Genomic DNA, 24,052 nt, shown 5'->3' with positions numbered 1-24,052 from the left:
GCTGGAGGATAACTAATGGGATCACATTAAGGCCTGGTTAGAAATCACCCAGGGATGCAGCAAAGGGCACTAGGGCAGCATAAATATCTAATGTCAAAAGAGACTCATTATCAGTGTTTTCCCAGGCAGAAGTGACTTTTGGTCAGGAAGGGGCGAGGAAGCTTGTCACCCTAACCAGAGTGACATTGCACTTCCTCAGGGCAAAAATACGAGCAACAAAAATAGGGATCAGTGGTAGAATCAACAGCCAGAATAAGGAGGTCGTGAAGCAGGGCTGGGGCAGTTTCCATTCTTCTCCTGCTGCTTCCAGAGATGTAAGGGAAGTTTTCATGCCCTCTGGAGACAAAAGTGATTGACTTTTCAATGAGGAATGAATGCAGTATTAGAATGGCAGTTTTGTGGGGTGAACATGCATTGGACCCAAATGAGGGAGTGAGTCCAGGAGTGTGCAAAGTAAGAGGTAAAGTGATCAGTAATGCCTCTTGGTGAAAGAGAGGGTTCTTGTGGAATTGCAGTAGTCTACACGTGTAAAGGAAAGGGAGAAAGGAGAAAGGACGGCCACAGCGCTGGGCTGGATTCAGATACGCAGAGCAGAAGTTTATCTCTATGTGCACAAATGGAAAATGATTATGACAGGACAGGAATCATCTGGTCTATCTAGGTCATTTAACTATTTAACTCCCACAAAATTAACACTGTTTTTCTTACTAAACCATACCCCTCTGATGTTTTCATTCTTCTTGTGGCTTTCACTTTTACACTTACTTGAAATCTTTTTTGCAAACCTATTTATTGCATGGAAAGCTCTTTGAGGAGCACTGGTCTTCTTTTTCTGTTTGGCAGGTACCCTCATCCCACATGTTCAGTACCAGAAATTAGTACGTTTTAGGTTAGATATGTCATTCATTTGAACTTCCATTCGTTTGGCACTTCCATTCCATAAATTCCTGTGTATAGCTGCAGCATCCCCACGCAGGTGTCCTGTGAGCTGCAGAATTTGTCAATTCAAGTAAAAAAACAGCTTTCTTTTGAATGTTTTGAGTGAGTTTGTCAAATGTTCACGCCTATAAGCTGTCCTTAATTGAGACAACCACATTTTGTTGTTCACTGACCAGTGACAAGATGGAGCAGGTCCATTGATTTTTACCCTCTTCCTTGGAAGACCTTAGTTTTAACAAGTAGTGGCAAGTGAGGACATAGTCTTTCAGTGGAGATTAATGGCCATATGGTGTTGTTACTTATACACTGGAAAGCTTAGTTATTTACTGTAAAATCTGACTCAAAATTCTATACGCAAATCAGAAACTCCTACTTGGTTTGTTTCCATAACAACACACAAAACAACATCAATCACTTATAGTAGAGCTCCACACTCCATAATTAGGGATGCAGTTTTAAGAAGTGTGGGAGGAGTTCTGTAAAGTGTTTTTATGTTAAAAACAACATTAAGCCTTGTTCTCACAAAAGCTTATGCACAAACTTCACTTAACAGAATGTAATTAATTCCATTGGCATTTATGGTATGTCTCCAGAGCTCTGATGCAGTGTCTGGAGTGACTACGCATGCCCTGCTCTGTCGTGTCTGAATGACTGGAGTATGAGCAAGGTTTCCTTAAAGGCAAGCTTGCCTTCTGTATAGAGAGCAAATGGGGCTTTACCCCCACAGACAGAGTCACCACTTTACCCTACCAGGCATGGATTTCAGTATGAGAGTAAATGCTTCCAGTACAACAAACTCTAATATTGGAGAAAAGTGTATCAAGAAAAAATTCCTTAAATTTTTTTCCTACTTTGTGTAGGAAAAAAATTATAAAATTTGCTGTGTAACTTTTTAATGTAGAATTTAAGCCAAAGGGATATCTACCATATATGGTATCTTCCACTAGTGTCAGGAATATTTATACCTGAAATGGCAGAGAATACTCTCCGTGCTGTCTTCACTATCGCAGTGGAGGACAGGTACTGCCATATGAAGCTGTTACAACATCAAAACACCTTCAGTGAGGCAGTTCCACAGCCCCACTGATGCCTTGCAGTAATTTACAGATTGGAACAGTTTGAAATAATCAAATGCAAAGTATTATTTCTCCTCTCTACTTGGCTAGAAAATGGGGAGGGTTGTATGTAATTGCATTTTTTTGTGTTGTTTGTTCGTGTTTGGGGATTTTTGTTGATTTTTTTAAAATACGTATTGTCTATATTTTAATGAACTAACAAAACATACTTTAAGTTCTCTGGCGTTTTTGAGGCAATAACTAAAACATTTTCTCTAAAGCATCTTGTAGCTGACAAATCCCTGGGCCCTTAGGCAAGCTGTGTTTGAGTCTTGTTGCTTTCAGCTGCTCCAGAGACAACACATGGTGTGTGCCTCGGAAGGAAAGGCTGAAGGGGAAAACCCTGAACAAAATGAGGGACAGTTAAGAAAAAAATAGTAGATAAATGAGAGAGGAGACAATAGTAGATAAATGGGAGAAAAGAGTTTCTTTAATAAAAGGAAACTGAAAAAAATTAAGGAAATAAAAATAAAGAAGAAGTAGATAGGATAAATAAACTGGGGAAAAAAGGCAAATAGGGGAAATAAAAGTGGAAAGACATTAGATTATCCATAAAGATGATAAAAATGGGAAAGATTAAAATAAAACACAAGCTCATATAGTTGTTCTGGCCACATTTTCAATAGTTTTCTTACTTTGATAGCCTAGATGTCAGCTTTCTCTTTAAAGAAAAGGAGCAGCTGAATAGAATAAGTGTTTTTACTGAGTTTTCCTGTCCTTCGTAAAATATTAATTGTCATATATACCAAATAAGTCAGATCTAAAAGTTAAAAAAAGGTATTTACATGAAAACCTCTCCTGACTGGTCAGCTGTAGTAAGTCAAAGATGGGGAAATGTGTATTTTCTGAGAATTTTTACACCAGTTTTGATTATGTTTCTTATTCATCTCAAAGAACAAGCATATTGTTATATCAGTGGATAAATTATGGGATATTAAAAAAACCCCTCATAATTAAATCACAGCTAAGGTTGCTAGGTGACAAGTAAGAGAAGCTATATAATTAGACACATTCAAAAAAAAGTCAAATAGTGGAAAGTAGTAATCCTGAAGGAAGGTTGCCATTGTCTGTGCTCACACCAAATGACCATCTCATTCAAATGTGCACTTCATTAAAGAGTCACCTCCTGCTTGGCTTCTGCAGCTGAGGTCTTACTACTCTGTGTGGAGTCGGCGGAAACAGGGAGACTTTTAATTAAGTGTGAATTTTGATTTGCTCTCTGAATATCCCTTTGACAGCATATTATTCCTTGGTTTTTAATATTAGCAATCACATGTTTTTCCCGAAGACAAAGGTAGTAGCTGCCTACTGATTTGTGTGAGTCTTTCTACCTGTGTCAAACCTGTCCAGGCTACTGGCAAAATAGCTATGGTGTGACACAGTCTGTAGATGTAATCCATCTCCTTAAAGCAAGGAAGGGAAAACAGTTGCAAAAATAAGCATTTTGCAATAATTAATAGATGTTGGGGGCTCGATTCCTGTCCCTAGTAATTGAGGAGCTCTCCCAGTACAACAGGCCTTTCTAAGACCGTAGAGAGTGGCCTTTCAAGGATATTGCTCCCATCTCTCAGCACCCTGGATGATCCCTGTGTGGGGCACGGGTGGTCTGGCTTCCTCCAGCGCCCCAGTTTTGAGCAGGATAAGTGTTCAGACAGTGCTTGCACTAGCATGGTTGGTGGCAGGAAGTAGTCTGCATGCTCCCCACACCATAAAAGTCCAAGCTTGAAGATCCATTCTTCAAGCCTTCTGAAATCCTATTGTATGAATTGCCCAGGAGCCATCACAACCTTGCTTCTATTCTATGGTCCTCAGCAAATCACTTAAATTTCTTTGCACATCTGTAAAATGCAGGGATAAATGTTGATCTCTTATCTGGGTCCTGGATATTTTGAGGCTTGACTGTTTATGTAGCACCTTGCAAATAGAAAGTGCTACAAACAGTAAATGCTATTTGTTACTCATGGTATCAAAATAACTCATGCAGCCAAGCGTGGAGTATGGCTTGCTGTCTGCCTACCTGATTTGCATTCCTACATGCAGTGAAAATAGGAAGGTGTTGCTATAATATCAATACCTGCATTTTTATAAATTTTATGGCTCTTCTGTCTGGTCAGAATTTCTGCATTACATCTGCTATACATTTAATTACAAGGCTTCAGAAATTTTAAATATTATGTTTTCTTCCATTTTTCATTAATGTCACAACACCATTCCATTTCTGGCATCTTTCTCAAGGCTTCATTTGCTGAATGTGTAGTTCTGTTAATTTCTTCCGAGGTGTTTAGTTGGATGTATGATTTACCCTTTAATAATAAATGTTCCCCCATTCTGTAAAATGTATGCAATTAGGAATTTTGGTTTCAGCCCAGTGTTCTAAATGATCTGTGTAAATGATTGAATGAATAAATAAGTAAATAGTGAAGTGTCCTCCCCTATGGTGCATCAATAATAATGCTTTATCTTGCAAAGACTGCATTTAGAAACTGTCACTTCTTGCCCCTTCAACAGGTTTTTATTCAGATATTCTGAAATATAGCTTAATTCATTATGTTTATTCCTGAGCTATGAGTCTCTGGAAATGGCTTTTTTCTTTTAAGTTGCTGATAGAGATGAGCATGAAAAAAAAAAAGTTGTCTGACATATAAATGTATATCTGCCCAGCATTTGATTTCAGGATCAAGGGTTTCTGTAATTGTAATCTCTCCCTGCAAAAATTGGAGGGCATGAGCTTTTGGGAAGATGAGTCCTTAAAGGTATGGAGCTGTATCCGTGCATATACTTGGTGACATGAGTGCCAGTGCAGGGTTAACCAACTTTGATCCCACATGCTGTACCTTCAACACGAAGATTTGATTTTGCATTTGAATGCTTAAGTGAATACTTGTTTTCTATTTATATGTATACTATAATCAGGCATAAAGAATTCAGAATCAGAGGTAGACTTTGTTTTAGAAGATGATTCTGTTTATCTGAGTCCTTCTCTCTTACACAACTGTTGTTGTTGCTAAGGTTAATTAACGTCATTTTATGTCTAATTTTATATGTAAAGCAAAACAAATTTATAATTTAAAATTGTTGTGTAAAAGTCTTGGTTCCATATAACTGATTTGGTGATGCTGTACTTCTGAAAGATAATTTTATCAGTAGGGCAGTGGATGTACAAATCAAGTTTTCCATCTATGTGGTGGAATTTTTCCATGGACTTTCAGGAAGCTCCAGGATTGATCAGTATCAGTTGTAACCTGTTATAAAATGACATGAGAAATAGAATTACTGTTGTTACATGTTACAAACATCCACAGCTGTAAATGATGATCTTTGGAAAGTTGTTTTTAAATGCTAACAACTGAAATAATCTGTGAATGGAGGAAAATTGTATTCAGTTTTTGATTTTAAGCTGTTGTCCTTATCCTATACTCTGATTTTACAAGGTTATTGAGTCATTTTGTTGAATAAGGCAAGCCCAATTCCATCATTTGCTCAGAAAGAGTGAGTAGCTAAGATGTGCTTTTTGAAAAAAAGTATGTGTGGTACTAATTAGAAGGATGGAATGAGGTTTTGGAGAGAAGACATTTCAGAAATTAGCTCTTGACAGTTGTGTGAGATCTGTGTTTTCTGGTTTTCCATCTCTGACCTTTGTTTCTTTGTAGTGTGGGTGGAGGAAGGAGGGGTCTGATTCCAGGTACACTGCCACTAGCTTGGAGAGCTCTGTAGCTGACAGAAACACACCAGCTATTGAATTTCTCTGTCCTATGAGTGGTACCTATGCCCTAATAGGCAATACTTTTCTTTTACCTAACTGTAGTAGTGGATTTTTTAAATCCCAGATAAAAAACTCAGAAATCTTTCCCTGGCTTAGGACCTCAACCAGGGCATATTTCATAGAATCATGAAATAATTGGAAGGGGCCTTCGGTGATTGTCTAGTGTAGCCCCCTAGGTCAAAGCAGGGTCAGCTGGAGCAGGTTGCCTAGGACTATATCCAGTTTTGAACATCTCTAAATACATGAGAATGCCTGCTCTGAAAGTCTCCTGGCACTCCTGAGGTTCTTTTCCTCCACATCAGTAATGTACAGACATACAGATCTTTTGGCAGACAAGGGATGGGTCCCAAAGGTACTTAGGCCCAAATCAATCAGAGTATTTAGGGGCACATGTTGGAAGGGGTTTGTTTGAGGCACTGTACTCAGTTTGGTCTGTAACACCTGTAACTGTGTTACAGTTAATGTCATATTTCTGCAGGGAAGCCTTTTTCAAAACTTGATTTTATTGTGAGTGCTTTCACAGATGTATCTGACTTTCACTACCCAGCTTGCTGAAAAATCCTTAGTAGGATTTCCTTCTGGCACTTGGGTAGTCACAGAAGACTTCCAATTATGTTTCTAGATATGTTTCTGTGTTAAAAAATTTTTGTACTAATGTGAAAGTAAGCAAGTTCTTTATGTTTTGATTTTCTGCATATTTTCATTTCAACTCTAAGGAATGGTTGTATTTTTTAATTGTGTCTAATTATGTAATTATATAATTTTTTTTTTTACTGCTGTCAGAATATTTTTTAAAAAGTTTGATACTTTTTAAAAATTCAGTTTTAGTATTATAATATTACACTGATGAGTTGTTTCTCCTTTGTGCTTTGTACAGACAATATTTCTGGTAAGGCAGATGTAGATAGAATTTAGCAATTTTTTAGCATAGAGAAAATTGGGTAGAATATCTGCTTTCCTAATTTATTGATTAGCCCAGGAAAATTCGATAGCTAACTGAGGGTTTCCAAACTGTCAAAATATTCAGTGACAAGTTGATGTTGACATAATTGAAATGGAATGTATTAATTTTGTCTTAGTGATCTAGAAATCAATGCATTTTAATACTGACTTTGTTCTGGGCTGGATCCAAAGCACAGTGAAAGGCCTAATGCTGTGAACAACTAAACTTTTTCTTTAATTGTGCAGTTCTTAGCCATTTCAGATAGTGGAAAGCATATCAAGTAGGTAGGTCTAATTATGGACAGAGCGCAAAAGGTGACAGTGTGCAGAGATTAATTTTTGTTTAAAAAATTGAATATTTAAAATTAGCTTAGTCTGTGCTTATATGTTTGCATTTTAGCATATTCTCAAAGCCTTTGACAATTTTGAACAAAAGTTACCTTTTATTTCAAAACACAACAGCAATTCCATATAATTCCATAGATCCCCAAACAGTCACTGTTTCAATGAGCCTGGTTTTGTTTCTCTCACAGAAATTTATTTTCAGTTTTCTTCTCATGGATTAATAGAAAAGCTGCATTTTACTAAACTGCCAAATTCTACATTTGACAAGAAATTAAATCTGTTTTAAAACGAACAAATATCACAAGCTGCATCTTAGATTTATGCTAGTGCCATTGGATTTAGGCACTCAAAATTGAAGAGCAGATTTTGCATACAACAGAAACCTGTAAGCAAATTGAAAGTGCTGCTTAGGATTCATAGAGTAACAACATGCATACTCCATCTCTGACATTATTTGTCTTGAGGTTTATGAAATAATTTTTCATCGGATTATAATATTTAAAGTAATTAAAGATACAATTTACTATTTAATAAACAATGCATTTTGTAACTTCATTAAAGATGCTGCCTTTCTTAATTGTAATGGTCCAAAAGGTTGTCAGTGAACTGTACATTAATTGCAGAGATAATAATAATTTTATATGCTAATAATTTTTAAATTAATAACTCATGTAGTTTTTCAGCCACATGGGGAAAATAAATTACATTCTTAAAGCTTACTTTGGTATTAACCACTTTACTTGGGGAGAGTGGATATCCTCGTATAAAATGTTCATTTGTTTTACATTAGCACTAATGCAAGCATGTAGGACCCACTGGTGTGAAAGGATTAAAAGCAGCAGCAATAGACAAGCATGAACATTTCAGAGAGAAATCCTTGTTAGAGGGACCTATTGGGACTGTGTAACTTGATTTTCTATTTATTGATCTTGTTGTTGTTACCATTTGAAACTGTTCGGAGAGAACCTTCCTATTGTAGTACTGCAAATAAAAAACTCTGCACCAAGCAGACATAAAGGATTCATGTTCACTCCCAGGTAGATTTGTGTGCCTTGGTTGGCTTTAGCATGGGTTGGATGCCTTTTTAGAGGAAACATATGCTCCCTTGGGAGTATTTGCATCATCACTGCAGGTAATTTGAGAAGTCTCATTTTAACTTTCTGGCATCTCTTTGTCATAGAAATCTCTTCATGGACTGAAAAGAGACATACAGTCCTACCTCACTGATGCTTTATCACAAAAAAACATTTTTCCTCAAAAAAAGTACAAATTTCCCATTTTGATTGTTTTACTTCCCCACCAAAAGAATAAGTTTAAGAGGAGGAGGAAGCTTCTGTGAATGTTTGTGCAGGTATCTGCACCTACAAGCCAAGTATGTGACCCATGATCTCCAGTGACTGTGTTTCACTTCATCTTGATGACTGGTGGGCATCGAGGAGGCATTTGGAGATGTGCACCACCATTTCTCTGTCTGTTTTCTAGATAGTAGCCTTAAAGTATTGGAGGTTCAACTACACTGTCTTTTTGACCCAAAGTCTCAGATTTAGTGCCCTGTCATCAGTGTAGAAAATGCCCACAGAAAATGCAGGCACTTGATGAAAATAGCATAATGAGTTAATAAAGACACTCTGTCTTTAGGTGATATTTTATATGAAATGCCACATATGCTGTTTCTGAGAAAGGAATTCAGATTTAGTTAATAGAACTCATGAATTGTCTAAACGTTTTTTAATCTTTCTGTCATTTACCCTTACTCAGAACAGGACTTGATCAAAGCATGAACTTGCTTAGTTACTTCCAGTATGGAAAACTTTGAAGGGATAACTATGCAGTAGCTGAAATGTTTCTGAGCTGATCTACCTGTGTAGGAGAGTATCAGTTTAACAGAATGTTTTCATGAAACTCCTTGCTACAGCTGCTTTTAAAAGGAAAGGCAGATAAATATGTGCTTAATAAGGACATTGATGTGTAAGGGGTAAATGACCTGAGTGAGAATGCTTATTGACCCTCCAGCATGTTATGAGAATGTCATATTTGTTGCAGAGTGTTCTGTACTGACAGTGTGTGGCAATCTGAGAAGATAAAGCCTCTGATGACATGTACTTATTATTCACCTGCAATTATAAAACTCTGTGTGCTTTTTTTCATAATTCATAGTGAACACTGAAGCCTAATCATGTTGAAAGTGTCTCTTCAGAATGTTGCTTTAAAGAAATGAGTAAGAAAATCTTCTCAAATGTTTTGATAGATGATTCATGGCACTGGAGCTGCTGATGAGGAGCCAATATAGCCAAATATGCAGTTACGAGAACTGTGGAAACATGAATTCTGGTAGTGTGACAGATTCAAAAAGCACTTTTTCTACTGGAGTAGGTTTCTAAAGTTGCTCTCTTCCTGTTCTACATTCAGATGCCGTTGTCTAATTAGGCTAATTGGCTGGCAAATTTGCCAGCTTTTAAATTAAATTAGTTTGGAGGTGAGAGAACAAATACCATCAGAAACGTGATTTATTCTTTTTTTCCATAATAATTGTTTCTTTTTAACTGAGCAGAGCTAGGCTTTATTATTTCTAGGGAATTTCTGCTTAATTTACTGTATATGACACATTTCCAGAAGAAATGAATATTGGCAGCCTATTACTAAACCTTTAAGCAAAGTAATCATAATGGAGAAACTGACCTCTACCTTACCTGGCAGTAATGGATAAAGCTCTAGCAAATAACAGTTACCTGATGTTATTTTAACAAATTCAGCTTTCCTTGGGTCAGTACATGTGCATTTTCCTGTGTTTCCCATTGCTTCTGAAGATCCAAAATACACTGAGGGTAATGAGAATGAATGATAGCTTAGATGTGTTTTTTCCTTCAGCTGCTGGTTGTATTAAATCCACAGCTCCTGTGCAGACCTACAAATCTATAACATCCGTTTCAGATGAATTTGGAAACAAGGGGCTGCGTTCTTTTATTCTTGGTTCAGAGATTAAAATTGATCACAGCAGACACAAGGGAGCAGATTTGAGTATCACAGCTCAATGTGGTTAACTGGCATAGTGCAGGGCTCCTGTACTCCTTAACTGTGCACATACAGGTTACGAATATTATTGATTGCAGGGGTCAGGGGAGGCTGCAGGGGGGTTATGCTGCATGATGCTATTTGGTAATTTTTAAGGGACAAGAGCTATGAATTCTCATAGCATCTGGGACAGGTACAGTTTAAACCTGACAAATGGAGACTTATGTTTGTGTGAGCTGGAAAAGCCCTTCAGGTAGAAATAATAAATGGAAATTTGATTGGATGGGTTTTTTATCATAGGTCAAATATTGTGCTGTAGAAAAAGGGAAAAAAGAGATTTAATTATTACCTTTTCATCAGAATGTACTGATGATAGGTTTTCAGTTGTAGATCTGTGCTGCAGGATAATGAATAATGTTTAGAAGTCTTTTTAAGGAATCATTTTAAAATATATGTAGAGATGGTTTACCTGAAGTGATTAAAAATGCAGAGTAGGCAAATGATACAGTAGTAGTTACTGAATACATTTTAGAGTATCTTTTTGTTCTTTCATGTGGACAAAACCAGTATATAAATATATGTTTTAAAATAAAAATATGCTAAGATTTAGATGAGACAATATAATACATTAACAAAGAACTGGGGAAAAAAAATTGTTTCCTAGAAATTGTTTCCTATATTGAAATTTCACATAGAGTGCTAATTACTTATTAGCTTTTTTTTTTTGGCAGACCTTGCTGAATTACACTGATGACTTCTACATATGAAAAAAAAAAGATGAATCCTTGTAATGCTTTAAAAATAGGAATGACCTGAAATTTGTATTTTGCAAATATTATTTAGCATGTGGGATTTACTTCTTAAAGGAATAAGTATTTACAAATATTTCATATAGAGCAAGTTATACAGGGTGCAAAGCTGTAGGTATTTCTGTGTAGATATTTCTATGATTCTTCCTCTTCCATCAAATTTAGGAAACAATATTATAAAAACAATATTATAAAAATCAGTGTTTAGAATTGCAACACAAATATCACCTATTGGCTATTATATTCCTAATATAATAGGTTATATTAGGAATATAACAGGTTGATTTTAGGTAGTATAAGTTGATGTTGACTCAGTATACCTCATTGCAACTTCCTTGCTGTACAGTGCCTGAGGTCTGACAAAGGTGTTATTCCAGAATATTAATGACTTAATTACTCCTCATGTTTCTACAGGATGAATTTGCTGCCATTGATGGTTTTTTTCAGCTGTTGCTTTGTGATAGTGTAGAGGCTTAGTATTTATTTTTCTTCGTGATGCCAACTAAGTATTTGTGGTTTTTTCTTTGTGAATGTTTATCATCAGTTTTGCTCTCATTTCATCCATTCCCTGTGTATTTATTTTATGTAGCCTCTATTGATCCAGCTTTTCAAGATTTTTTTCCATGTTTTTAAATGAAAAATTAATATGAAGAGATCTTTTCTATGTTAACATTTGATTTTCCCTTTATAAATTTTCATTTGCTTAGATTATTTCAATATACCAGCATGGCTCCTTATAAACAGGGCATATTAGACAGTTAAGTTATAATGAGCCTGCTTGGGAAAGATATTATTTCCATTGCAAATGGGTATGGTAGTATTTTCTGCTTTCTTTTAGGAGTCTGTTGCTCTCAGTCTCACAATCCAGTTTATTTTGCTTTCACTTCCACGTATTTTGATTTTCTATGCTGGATAAAAATCATTTTACTGTAGCATATGGTTTCTGAGATGATAGATTTTTTGGTGTCCTTTAAGTTACTGATGGGCAGTCCCTGAGGAGGGGATCTTGCTTTGGGGCCACTCAGTACTGTTTGCTGAACACGAGTAAGCACTGGGACAGTTTCTGATCCTCTGCAGTGGTGCAGTGTATCACACTGGCAAATATTACCCAGCTGGTGTCAGAGGAAGCACAGCCCCCCTGTCTTTCCTTTGGCAGGTTACTGCTAGGAACAAACATGTAGAAGAAAGAGGGAAAGGAGCTGACAACATCAGCATGTCAGATCTTAAACTTCAGCCTTCCTGGTTCAAGAATGCTCTGAAAAATGACAGCTCAAGTCCATGATGGGAAGTGACCAAATTCCAGTCAGGACTAAAATCCAGTTTAGCTCTATTGTAATCAGACTGGAGCAAGCTCTGCTCCTGGGTGGAATGATACATTCTTGTGGTAGAGATGGATTGGACTCAGACTGCTAAATGCATTTTTGCTAGTGACCTTTTCAAATTTGTCGCCAGTATAATAAATGTTGCCCAGATGACTTAAGAAAGGTTTGCAGCAATATTCCACTTTATTTTTTACAGCAGATGTTTCTTCAGTTACTCTGTATTACAATTTACAGAACTCTTATGTTCTACAAATCAAGATTCATAGCAAACTGTTTCAGTGCTTTAAGTCCTGCAATAAACAACACCAGGCAGAACAGAACCAGAGGGAAGGTAAGCAGACGTCTGCATTCATCCTCCCCTGTGATAAGGCTTGCTTCATAGTGATCTTCACATTTCAGCAAGCTCATTCACCAGGGCTACCAGCTAACTTCCTAAAATTCTCAACTTCAGATATGAGGAACATTATCAGTTTCCAAACACAGAAGAAAGGGCAGAATTACCATCTGTTTCTTAGTTTAGAAATCTGTATATGTTTGTACAATCTAGTACAATTCTAGTGTGTCCTGTACAGAATTATGTTTTAAAAACACTTAGTGATACTGTATGGTTCAGTTCTGAGATATGCTTTTAAAAGAGTGCTTTTAGAGTATTAGGGGTCAAAATGTTGAGTTGACAATCTTCTTGTGAACAGCCAGATACTGAGATTTGAAAAAATATTACATCATTTCTCCTGATATTTGTTTTATCATCTTGAAACACTGATGTTTTTCATTAAAATACAATATTTTAGTCATACTTGAGTGTTGTCCTATTAAAATTCAAAGCACAGGTCCCATAAATTAACCATAATAAAATTAAAAACAGCAATTAAGACTAGAGGTAGGCTGTAGAGGGTAGACTAAAGCCTTGAGTAAGGCTGGACTGATTACAAAAAAATCTGATGAGGGGTGGAATCTATATCTGATGAGGCTGATGAGTTATAGTTCATCTTTGGGCACTTTGGCCAGTATTATAGTATTATAGATGTCAGCCTGATGTGATCATGGGATCACTAGATGTGGTGAGGGCAGACCACAAGGCTGGTTTCTATTCCATGCTTAGGCAGACAACTCTGACTGTGTTGTCATAATCCTAATTTCCATCACTCACATGGACTGATTCTGAACTCTGCCTGTTGTTCCCATCTGCACTTTCTGATGTCTGGCTCGGGTGAATTTTGGCTACCTCTAAATTGGGCTTGGAAAATTGGTACTCAAAGACAAATTGGATTATAAGAACAAATGTAGTGCTAAATAAAATTATTTCTTTACCATTTGCAAGAGTTCAGATACTTGTCCTGTGTCTAATTTAGCAACAAAGTAAGGTGTGAGACCTACAGACTGCATTGCTTCCAGGTTCAGCTGGTTATTCAGATGTTTTTAAAAGCCATGGTATGGATATAGCTGTTCAATTTAGAATGCACTGCAGCAATTGTGTATGGCTCATGCTGGTAGATGTGAAAGGTGTTTTCACATATGCTGTACACACTGCTCATTCTAACTTGAGGGTAAGAGAAGGCTAACCCTAGTGTAGTTCTTTTACTTTTTTCCCTTTGCTTCTAATTTTCTATGAATGAGGCCTTTAGCCATTGTTAGGGAATAACTGCTAAAAACCTTGGAAGCATACATTTTCCAAAGAAAATAAATCATTAATAAAAACTACAGAAAAGGAGCAGTTATATTGCAAAATTAATCTACCAGGCTTACAGAGAAAACAAATTTAAAGAAGCCACCTGCTGTGGAGATGAGGCAGTAATCTCAACAGCAGGAAATAAAGGGAGGGAGGGAGAAAATACAAAAGAATAGACATTAAAAAAGTAATTAAAACACTTATCTCCATCAACATACGTATCAAACAAAAAAAAATCAACCACCTAGAAAACATACTCTATTGAACGTCACAACAGGAAGTAACAAAGCTGTCCCCATATAAAAAATGTCCAGCAAAATGAGAGAGATTCTTAACAAATACAAGCCTCAAAAGTATTTACTGAAGTGCTAATCACTAATGGACTGACCTTGAGAAAAGCTGAGTGCTTGCAGAGTATTTGCATCTTTTCTGTAAGTCTAGATACCCAGTACCAAGCCTTTAAATATGTTAAGAAAGTTACTCTCTAGATACCAATGGTTGTCTTTCCATGTATGGTGCATCTCATAGCATTGGTTGTATTGGTTGTATTGGTATATTTAGTATAATCAGCTCTGGGGCACACTGTATTTGGATTATGCATTTCAATATAGATAATTTCTAAATTGTGCAGTATTGACCCGTGGAGAGCAATGTGATCAGTATGGCTGTGGGTGAATGTGGTGGCTTCGAAACAAATACATAGAGAATATCCCACTGCATACAAGTAGTTTCTGTCATGTCTAGGTAAAACTATACATTTGACAGTTATGAAAGATTACAGTTTCAGTGTTATCATTCAAGAAAATAACATATTTAAAACTCATGGTCCAATTTATACGTATCCCAGATTGTGTGACATTAAATAAGACTGCTTTAAATATATAGATTTTGATCTCCAGTTCCCCAGCCCACAAAGGAGACTTGTTCAAGAAGATCAGAGCATTCAGCATTATTAAAGTAGTGCTTATGTGCTTGGATTTTACAGTGTGCCATGTACCTTTGTAGTCACAGTCTAACCATATGGTACCTGTAGCTGCAAGTCTCTGGGCAAGTGTGAAATGTCATCAGATCTGCTACATCTGAAATATCTTTGTATGGGCTCACAAGGAGCAAGTTGGAACACTCAGTGTGTAAAAAGGCAGGGACATGGGACAAAGTGGTGCTTTTCTGTTAATTCAAAAGAACTCTTCCAGAAGACAAATAGTGGATTTAGAATTTACCTTCAGAGGGAAATTGCTGTAGCTCTGTACTACTTTAGCATATCCTTTTAAAGAAAATTAAAAGAACAAAATAAAAAAAACTTGGTTAACAAAAAAAATGTATCTGTCATTTCCTGTATAAAATTCACCTCAGTCTCTGGTTATCAGCCTTCCATGGCTCCTTTCCCCAGGACACATGAAGGGGCACAGCCTTCTCCTGGCCAGAGGTGCAGAACTGCTGCTGCAGGATCTGTGCTGCCTCCTTGCCAGACTGTGCTCAAGTTTCTCCTGCTGAGTAACAGGCCAGGCTCAGCTTGTCTGGGCTCGGTCTCTCGGATGATATTTCAGAAGATTTGCATTGCCCCCAGAGCAGATATGCAGAAAATCAATTCCATGGTTCTTCTCTCCAGTTTTGTATGGAATTCATGGATTTTTCTCCTCATTCTCAGTAAAATCTAACAGTTAAAGGCTTTCCACCCAATCCTAGGATTTCCTGTGATAGAGGCTGTGAAGGACAGAAGAGGAGTTTTCCTTGTACATGTGATTTAAAAAAAAATCTGGTTTAACTCTGAAACATGGAGGTGTTAAAAAGGTGGAAAGATGTCTTTGCCCTCTAACATTCTAGCTCCAGATGTAAGGCAAGAGAAAATTTAAAAAATAATCCATAAATTTGTGAATGTGGTTTGATGTTTGGCTTCCTTGTTTTAAAAGTTAGAAAAAAGAATGTGCATAGCCAGTGAATCACATTTTGTTTCTTTTTTATTGAATTTGGATAAATTTATGTGTGCAATGTAATTTCAAAACAAATTTGAAAGACTCAATATAAAAAAATATGTACTAAGGAAGTATCTTCACTTTTAAAAAGTAGCTTTTGGTATTTTCAAATACAGATTGCATTCACCTGCAAAATTCAGTATTATCACAATTAAAAATAAAGGCAAAAAACCTTTTCAGTGTTTGATGTGAGGAAAAAGAGAAAAAAAAAAGTTCTAGTTAGTTTTGTCCCTGATGGCTCCTGTATATTTACCCTTCACCTTCAGCTCCCTTTTGTCTTTTTGTCTGGAGTTTTTTTGTCTGACTGTTTTTAGTCAGCTCCCAGTGAAAACTGTATTTAACCCTTATCAAGGATGAGAGCTTATTTTGTCTGTCAGTTATTAAGATCGGTTGAGAAGTTCATTTGAAACTGCAGATTTGGCCAACCATGTCAGATTTAAGTAGTCCAATGAGTAAGTTCAGGCTCAGAAGCATAGCTGTTGCTGGGGAGAGGGGATTTGATCAAAACAAGAGGTAGATATGCAGTGCCTGTACTTGCTTTAGTTTGCCTTTCCAGATCAGGCTCATAGTTAGAGTAGTAGCAGACTTAGCTGATTGATGTGTTGACATGCCTGGATTTACTTGGTGCAGCAGCTGAGTGGACTTGGTGCCCTGCTCTGCAAGCCAATCCCTTACATTGTCTATGCATCCCTCTGGTACATTGCCTTGTACATCTGACAAATTTACTCTAATCATTTAGCAATTCATATCTCAACTGGACTAGGGAATTGTATCTAAATTTTCTTTAAAGGGAAAACAATGGATTTGAGACTGTGCATGAAGAAAATGTATATGCATCAGTATTGTGAGAACAGAAAGTACAAGATCTTAACAGGAGGCAGATGATGTTTTTGTTAATACATATGTGCGCATAGATATTTATATGTCTATGTAAAGGATATAAAAAGGGAAAGTTAAAGACTGTGTTTTCCCAAGCCACTATTGTAGTGGTTGAGGACTTTGGAAAGTATATGGTATGTCATAGATGGGAGAGACTTTGGTGCTGGGGAATTGCAAACTGGAGAAGGAGTTGAGGGGTTCAAATGAAGGAAAGAAACAAAGAGAGTAGTGATGCCTGCTGAGGGATAGCTGGAGCATCTGGAGATGGAAGGCAGAGCACAGCAAACCAGAGGATCAGGAATCAAGATGAATTGCTTTCTGTGCTGCACCTGACCCAGATTGGGACTGTCTAGGTTAGATTTTGCAAAGCTGAACTAGATCTGTCATGCAAGCTGTTATTTTCACAATGTTTCTACTTTCTCTATTCTTAGTAAATGCAGTTTTCCACAGCCCATGAGGCTTCATTGCCTGGTTTGGATATCAGTTCCTTCAGAAGCCTCCTTCAGAAGCCTCCCTGGCACCAGCAAGCACAGCAGCTGAGGCTTCAGGAAGCCCAGGGCTGTGGCTGCAGAAGATGGGGGGCTCAGCACAGCCCTCTGCTTGTAGCAGGGTGTGCAGAGCCCATCCAAGCACCACCAGGGAAGCTGCCTTTCTAATCTGCCTCCTCTTGCTTGCCCTTCAAAAGAGCTGTTCTTCAGTGCAGGGGAAGGAAATAATTGTTATCACTAGATATTGATACAGATTATTTAATGATGGAAGATGTGGGATAGTGACAGAATTTTTCAGAACACGCAGTAGCAAATAATAAATAAAAAAATCTTTTTAGATGGCTTGCAAGTGGATTTGGAGAACAGAGAACTGACTTATTTGGCTTCAGCCTAGAAGCTAGGGAAAAGACCTTATATTTTTCTAAGCATTTTTTGTTGGGTGGCTCTTAGCTATTTTGTACTAGTGTGTGAATTACCTTTGTCTAAAGGATCTCTCTGATTTATCTTCAAAGAGGGTTTCTCTTGGTTCATTATTTTGACCTAAATTGTGGCTTTCATAGGTGACTGGGTTTTTTTAAATTTTATTTCTTCTCTAAAACCATTTGCTCAAAATTGCATTTTTCCTCTACAGCTATTTTTTGTTGAATATTCTCTCTCCCAAGAGGCTGTTGGCTATTTATCAATATTTGATCTCTCTGTAAAGCATACTTCTGTGGGGTGAATGTTTATTATGAAATGGTGTCTCTAAAGTGAATCTTATCTGTTCTTGATCTCTTTCTCTGTCTGCCTCAGTCTGTCTCTTTCTTAGCTTGCCTTGTGGCTTGAAGAAGTACTAAATCTCTCTATTTTAACAAAAGTAAATGCAGTCATTAGAATAGCAAATACTGAACAGGAAAAGAGATGCATCAGAATCTAGCACAATACAATTTCCAGCAGGTGCTTAGCAAAGAGCTTCAATCTGTGCTAAGTGTTTATAAGTATAAAAGAAGAAATCCCCTGCATTTCCTTAAAGTGTAAATATCACAAAACTGTTTTTCAGGGAGTTTTCAGCAAAATGAAAATAGTAAAATAAATAGCAGATAATGCCACGTATATTGACTACCTCTTTGGCAGTTGTTTGGTCATATCAGCCAGGCTAAACATTATTGAACCCAATGCACTCTTAATCCAACTCCTTTTATTTCAGTGATGAATCTGAAAAGACTAGTGATGAACCTAGACAAAGAACATTGCAACACTTCCTTTATTATACTCTTTATTCAGCCTATGGGAGCTAAAATACTGATGCTGTTAGAGACCGAATAGTTTTCATTAGGAGATGATAAAAGCAGCAAAAAATAAGTGGGAAAAAATAATTTGAGAGTTTCTCTTTGAGTTTGAATGGAGGTACATATTAGGTGGAAAGGAAATTATTTTTAATGCAGGCTGGACATCCCACTAATGACAAGAGTGTTTCTCCCAAGAGTAAACTGAGGCCTCTGAGTTGGTTTATGGGTATCTCAATAGGAATGGTTGCATTACTCTGTCCTCTGCCTGCAGGCAGTCACTGAGAGCTTTTTCTGAGGTGCTCTTCTTGCCATAGATGATTTTGCAATAAATACATAGAGAAAAATCGATGCCCTTTTAAAAATAGTTTCTTTAATGCATTTAATACATATTGTACTTTCAATAGTACTGAGTATTTCTGGCAGCCTCTTAAGATATCCATTATTCATTATTCAGTAGCTGAAATTCCAGTCTACCCAGAAAGTACAGCATCCAAAGGTCTTGAAGTTCAGGATGTGCTATTATTTTTTTAACCTTATTTTTCTCAATATCCAACTATAGATCAGTGTTGGTTTCAGAGTTGGGTGTTCAGCAACTGAGTCATGATTTTTCTTTAGAAATAGAGATCAAATTTCAGGATTTTTTAAATTTGCTTTTTGGCTTGTAAGCATTTTGAATTCACTGAGAGTTTTATTTTGTTTTGCTTCACTGAAACTAATAAATCTAAAAATGTATTTTATTTTTCTAGTAATATAGTAACTACATTCAGAGTTCTAAAAGTTCAAAAAACTTCCTTCATATAGGTAACTCATGAAAAAGTACTGAGTTTTCTCATTAGGTAGTTCGGGTCCTATGTTGTAATGAGACGGATTTTTGTTGCTTAATTAATAGAAAAAGACCCCAAGCCTTCCCTATTTGGAAAATTGCTCCTCAACGTGCAATTCTGCATTATTGTAGATGCTAAAATTGTGTTAGGGTTTTCCAGACCAGTGTGTCTCAAAGAGGAGTAATATTAGTCTGCTGCCACCCGTGCCTGAGAATGGAGGGAACACAGATTGCTTTGTATGCTCATGTTTTTCCTGCTTGCTCAGGATGCCTCAGTGCTAGTATGTTTTCTTACAAAAATTGTTGACATTTACTCCATTTCAGTATGTAATCATCAATTAGCATACTTTTGATAATATTATGGGGTTTTAGATGTAAACATGAAAGTTGAGCGTGTTGAAAATACCCTGATTGCATTTCCATGAATAAAATGGCTTAACTGGTGTGTCAGCCATGCTAGGCTTTGGCACTGTCCAACCATTCACACCAAAATGAGATGATGTTCTTTGGTGATTGGAAGATGCTTTTTGTTGCTTTCTTTTAACTGAAAGGTATTTGTTGCTATTAATAGTTGTGTGGTAAATCCTTGCCTGTATCCTATGGATTCTGTCTAAATGTGTGGTTTTGATAACTAGGAATAAATGTCAGCCAATCAGGACTTCAAGGTTTTGAGAAAATAATCAAGAATGGCAAAAATTATGGCATACAAATACAGATCAGACCTACAGCACTGCCATTTGCCCTCCTCCCCTCATCAGTTAAGCTGTTTGTTACTGCCTCATTTGTATTATCTGCTTTTGCACCCTGTTCTCTCTAATCCCTTCCCCTGCATTTGTTTTATTATGAGTTATACAAGTACACACATTGTCAAGGAACCTGATTTTCAAGTGCCTGTACTATTAAACAATCACCAGTTATGTAAGCTGCAGACTACAAATGTGATCATCTGCAATGTTATTTTGGAAACATCTAAGGGTTTGTGAAAGTGCTTGTATGGATGATGTTTTTGAGAACATGCATGTAATTCAAAATATATGTTGGTCACTAAAATTTTCGGTGTAATTCTTATGTGCCATAAAATATCTATTTCAGGTTTGCCGGAACCAAACAGAGAGAGTATATTCCAAGGGCTGAAAATGAATCAAGGATTCTACACATCTAAAGACTTCTTACCTTTGGTAGCAATGGCAAGTAAACCAGGTGTGTGGTACTGTGTTCTTGTTGTAATCACATTCAATAAGTCATTAGCAGTTATTGTTATATCAAACTGTTGGGCTACAAAGCAGCACATCCAGTTACAAAGTACCTTCCACTGAATATGTCTGGGACAGGATTTTCTCTTGGTGAGTGGCAACCTCAGGAGCATGGTCAGGAAAGTTAGATCCAGAGATTATAAACTGAATAATCATGTAAACTAAATTTATGGCAAATAATTTCCCCTAATAAGTTATATTGGTTAGTTTGAATTATAGTCTAAAGATGACACAAGTTTCTCCTTTGTATGAAGCATCATGATAAAAATGGTATATATAAGACGGTTTGAAAAAATCTGATATTAAAAAAGGTGTTTCTGACTTATATAAGCAGCTGATTTGCAGATTGTTGATAGATTCTTTTACTTGATCCTGAGTCATGTGCTGCAGGCTTTATAGACACATTTAGATCAGCACTCGTTCTTTACCCAATGAACTTACAGTCTAAGACTCAGGACACCAGGATTATGACAGGAGTTAATAAGAAAGTGCTCAGTTCATAGGCACCAAATGCAGTCTTGTTGTATGGTTTCACATCTTTCTTTGAGCTCAGACATAGCTGCATTTGCTTCCTAAGGAGTACAGATGCTTTCAGTGTCCCTGAATATGAACTCATAAGCCTCAAATATGTGATTTCTATGCCACATTTCTTCATGGTCTAGATTCCCCAGACAAAAAAGAAATCAGTGTACAGTTTGGTTTTTTTTTTTACTTGGGACAGAATGTGGTATTTTACATATGACTTAATATAACTTCTTTTATCTACAAACTGATTTTTAGCATCATATAGGATTATTTAGTGGACTTTTCTTAAACAATTTTGAGAAATATATATTCTATGGCAGATTATTCTGCTTATAAGAGTAACATTTATTACCCCATTTGATGCAAAATTTCAGAAGTGAAATTCTGCATCCCATCTGTCCCATCTCCTAGCTGTTTTTATCAAATGCTTATTTCTGTATTCTTAAGCTCAGAGTAATCTTAAATGATTTGGGAGAAAAGGGTGAACTTTTGGGTTTTCTTTTTGAAGACAGAGATGTTTAAAATTAAAACAGATTGAGAATATGCAGTGCAGCACATTCGTAGATTAACAAAGGAAAAGTAAATTCTGCAAAACAAAACTCTCTTGAAACAATTTGACTAAAAATACCTTGTAGAATTCTGAGAAGATATGTAACAGTTGTGTACTGTAAGTCACCTGCCTGCAGGAGGATCTATATACTGTGATCCACATATTTCAAAATATTGCAAAGTAACCCTCTTGATAAGCTAGCAAATATGATAATATGATTTTTTTATATTAAGTCTACAATGGGAAAAAGGATGAACTTGGAAGAACTAACCTTTTCTGATTGACAGTAATAGATAGGTCTTTGGTGTTGTCTGTTAATTAACATGGTCTCTTTTACTTAATTCTCCTAGTGTCTGTCTGTAGCTATAGCACCTTTTGCTCTTTAAGGCATGGAATTATAAAATAAAATATACACGTACTACATCCTACGCTATCCTCCTTTTTTCACTGTGACAGTTATCTAAATAATAGACATAATAGACTTATTCATGGTAAAATATATATTCTGCCTGCTTATTAATTCTGAATGCCACTTGTTAATACACTTTCCTCCAAAAGGGTTTCCTCTTGCAAATACATAGCTGTGAATTTACCTCAGGAGTGTGTTCCCAGGAGCAAAGCAGGCTGCTCTGACTGATCCCATCTACACTCACACTCTAATGGCACTCTGAGCTGCCAGCCCCCTGCTTCACTTGTGTTTTTTCCACTGGTCAATTTGTATGGAGTATTAAGTTCACTAAAAATAAATGAGAAAAGTTTTTAGAGAGAATTTCAGACTAAGAATCCTGTTAAATAAATAGCCAATGTGATGCCACATTCATGGGTGAGCGGGGGAATTTCTCACTCTGCTTGTATGTCTAAATGAAAAGTATGTATGTCTAAATAAAAATGTTTACTTCAGTAATGCTTGTGTGCCACAATTACATATGAAAATCTGCTACAGTAGGATACTTGAGTTAAAGTACAGTAAGTAAATGGCCAGCTTAGTGCCTCCTGACTGGAACTGTCCTGGACTCGGTGAGAATATAGCTTTGTATGATTTATGTCAGTATTTTCCAAGTTGTAACCATTTGCCTAATCAACAGTTAGTTGTACTTAAACATGTGATAAAGTGCAGTCTCATCCAGGGAACAGACACAGTTCAGTTTTGCTTAACTATTTCTTGTTTAATTGAATCATTAAATACAAGCTGTAGATGATCAACACATAATGTTTTCATTTTCTCCATGTAACTTTTTACAAATGATTTATCGAAAACAACTGTAGATTAAGCATTTTCTTCCAGTAGAAGAACTAGGAATTGCTGTTAAAATATTCTTTTCCTTCATGTTCAGCTGATGAATAGCCTCAGAGAATCATGTCACCACCAGAACAGTGTCAGTGCTTTATAGAAATCTGAGGGGACTGATCTTGGTATACTATCACACAAAACTATAACTAACAACAACTGGTCATCTTTTTTGTTGTTGTTGTTTTGTCCCATTGTTGTTGTTTTGGATTGGTTTTGTTTTTGTTTTTTGTTGGTTTTTTTTAGCTGGGAGGATGATGAATCTGATGAGAGAGAAACTTACTTTTTGAATAAAAAGATCTCACAATTCTAGTTTCAATCTGACACGACCCACAATCCTACAAACATGTTGTCATTTGAATTCTTTCTCAATAGGAAGATGCAGCTGTTTAGAGTACTGACTATGAAATTATGTATATGAGCATATCTTAAAAGGGGGAATGAAACTGTCTTTCAGTAGTGCAGAATAATTTGATAGTGACACTCCATGCTTGGAAACTGTAAGATGCAATTTTACACTGCTTTGAGTACAAGTACCTTTTGAGCTGTCATGCAGAAATGGCTTCTCTACTTGAAAATGGGGTTTTCCTTTTATCTTTCAGGGATGTGTGCCTGTCACTCTCCATTGCCACCAATCCATGGAACTGTGATTGTACTCGGGGCAGGAGACACTGCTTTTGACTGTGCAACATCTGCTCTGCGCTGCGGAGCTCGTCGCGTCTTCGTGGTCTTCAGGAAGGGATTCACTCATATCAGGGCTGTCCCAGAAGAGGTAAAACTGAATAGCAGCATTTCTGAGAAGGCATATTAGGTACTTCTATGTGGCCTGAAAGCATGCTATAGGTACTTAGCAGACATCTGCTAAAGGTTTTGGTTATAAAAATGCGTTAATGTCTATTAAAGATCTGAGGCTCACTTTGTATACTCTGTGTTTAAATAATTTTCCACTGTTGTATTTGTTTCCTGACAAGGCAGAGAGATGTATTTGCAAACGGGGTTAGAATTTCTTGTAAGTTAGGAAATGAACTAAAATTTTCAATGTTGGAATCAAACAGCCATTAGAGTATTGTAGGTAGCTCTTCAGATCAT

General features: G+C 36.6%; 1 protein-coding gene across 3 annotated transcripts in view; it reads left to right on the top strand.

The window, feature by feature from the left end:
- DPYD (dihydropyrimidine dehydrogenase) overlaps nucleotides 1–24,052 on the top strand; it is a 332,297-nt gene that overhangs the window by 132,257 nt on the left and 175,988 nt on the right. For all 3 annotated transcript variants that reach the window (XR_010784063.1, XM_066555445.1, XM_066555446.1), the window contains exons 9-10: nucleotides 20,440–20,547; nucleotides 23,566–23,735. Coding sequence is in view for 2 of the 3 variants with exons in the window: in XM_066555445.1 (XP_066411542.1) it covers nucleotides 20,440–20,547; nucleotides 23,566–23,735 (278 nt within the window). In the remaining variant the exon portion in view is untranslated. The remainder of the gene's footprint in view (nucleotides 1–20,439; nucleotides 20,548–23,565; nucleotides 23,736–24,052) is intronic.

The sequence above is a fragment of the Molothrus aeneus genome, chromosome 9, assembly GCF_037042795.1.
Source record: "Molothrus aeneus isolate 106 chromosome 9, BPBGC_Maene_1.0, whole genome shotgun sequence".
Lineage (NCBI taxonomy): Eukaryota > Metazoa > Chordata > Aves > Passeriformes > Icteridae > Molothrus > Molothrus aeneus.
Note: the sequence above shows the minus strand (reverse complement) of the source record. Positions and strands in the feature narration are given on the sequence as shown.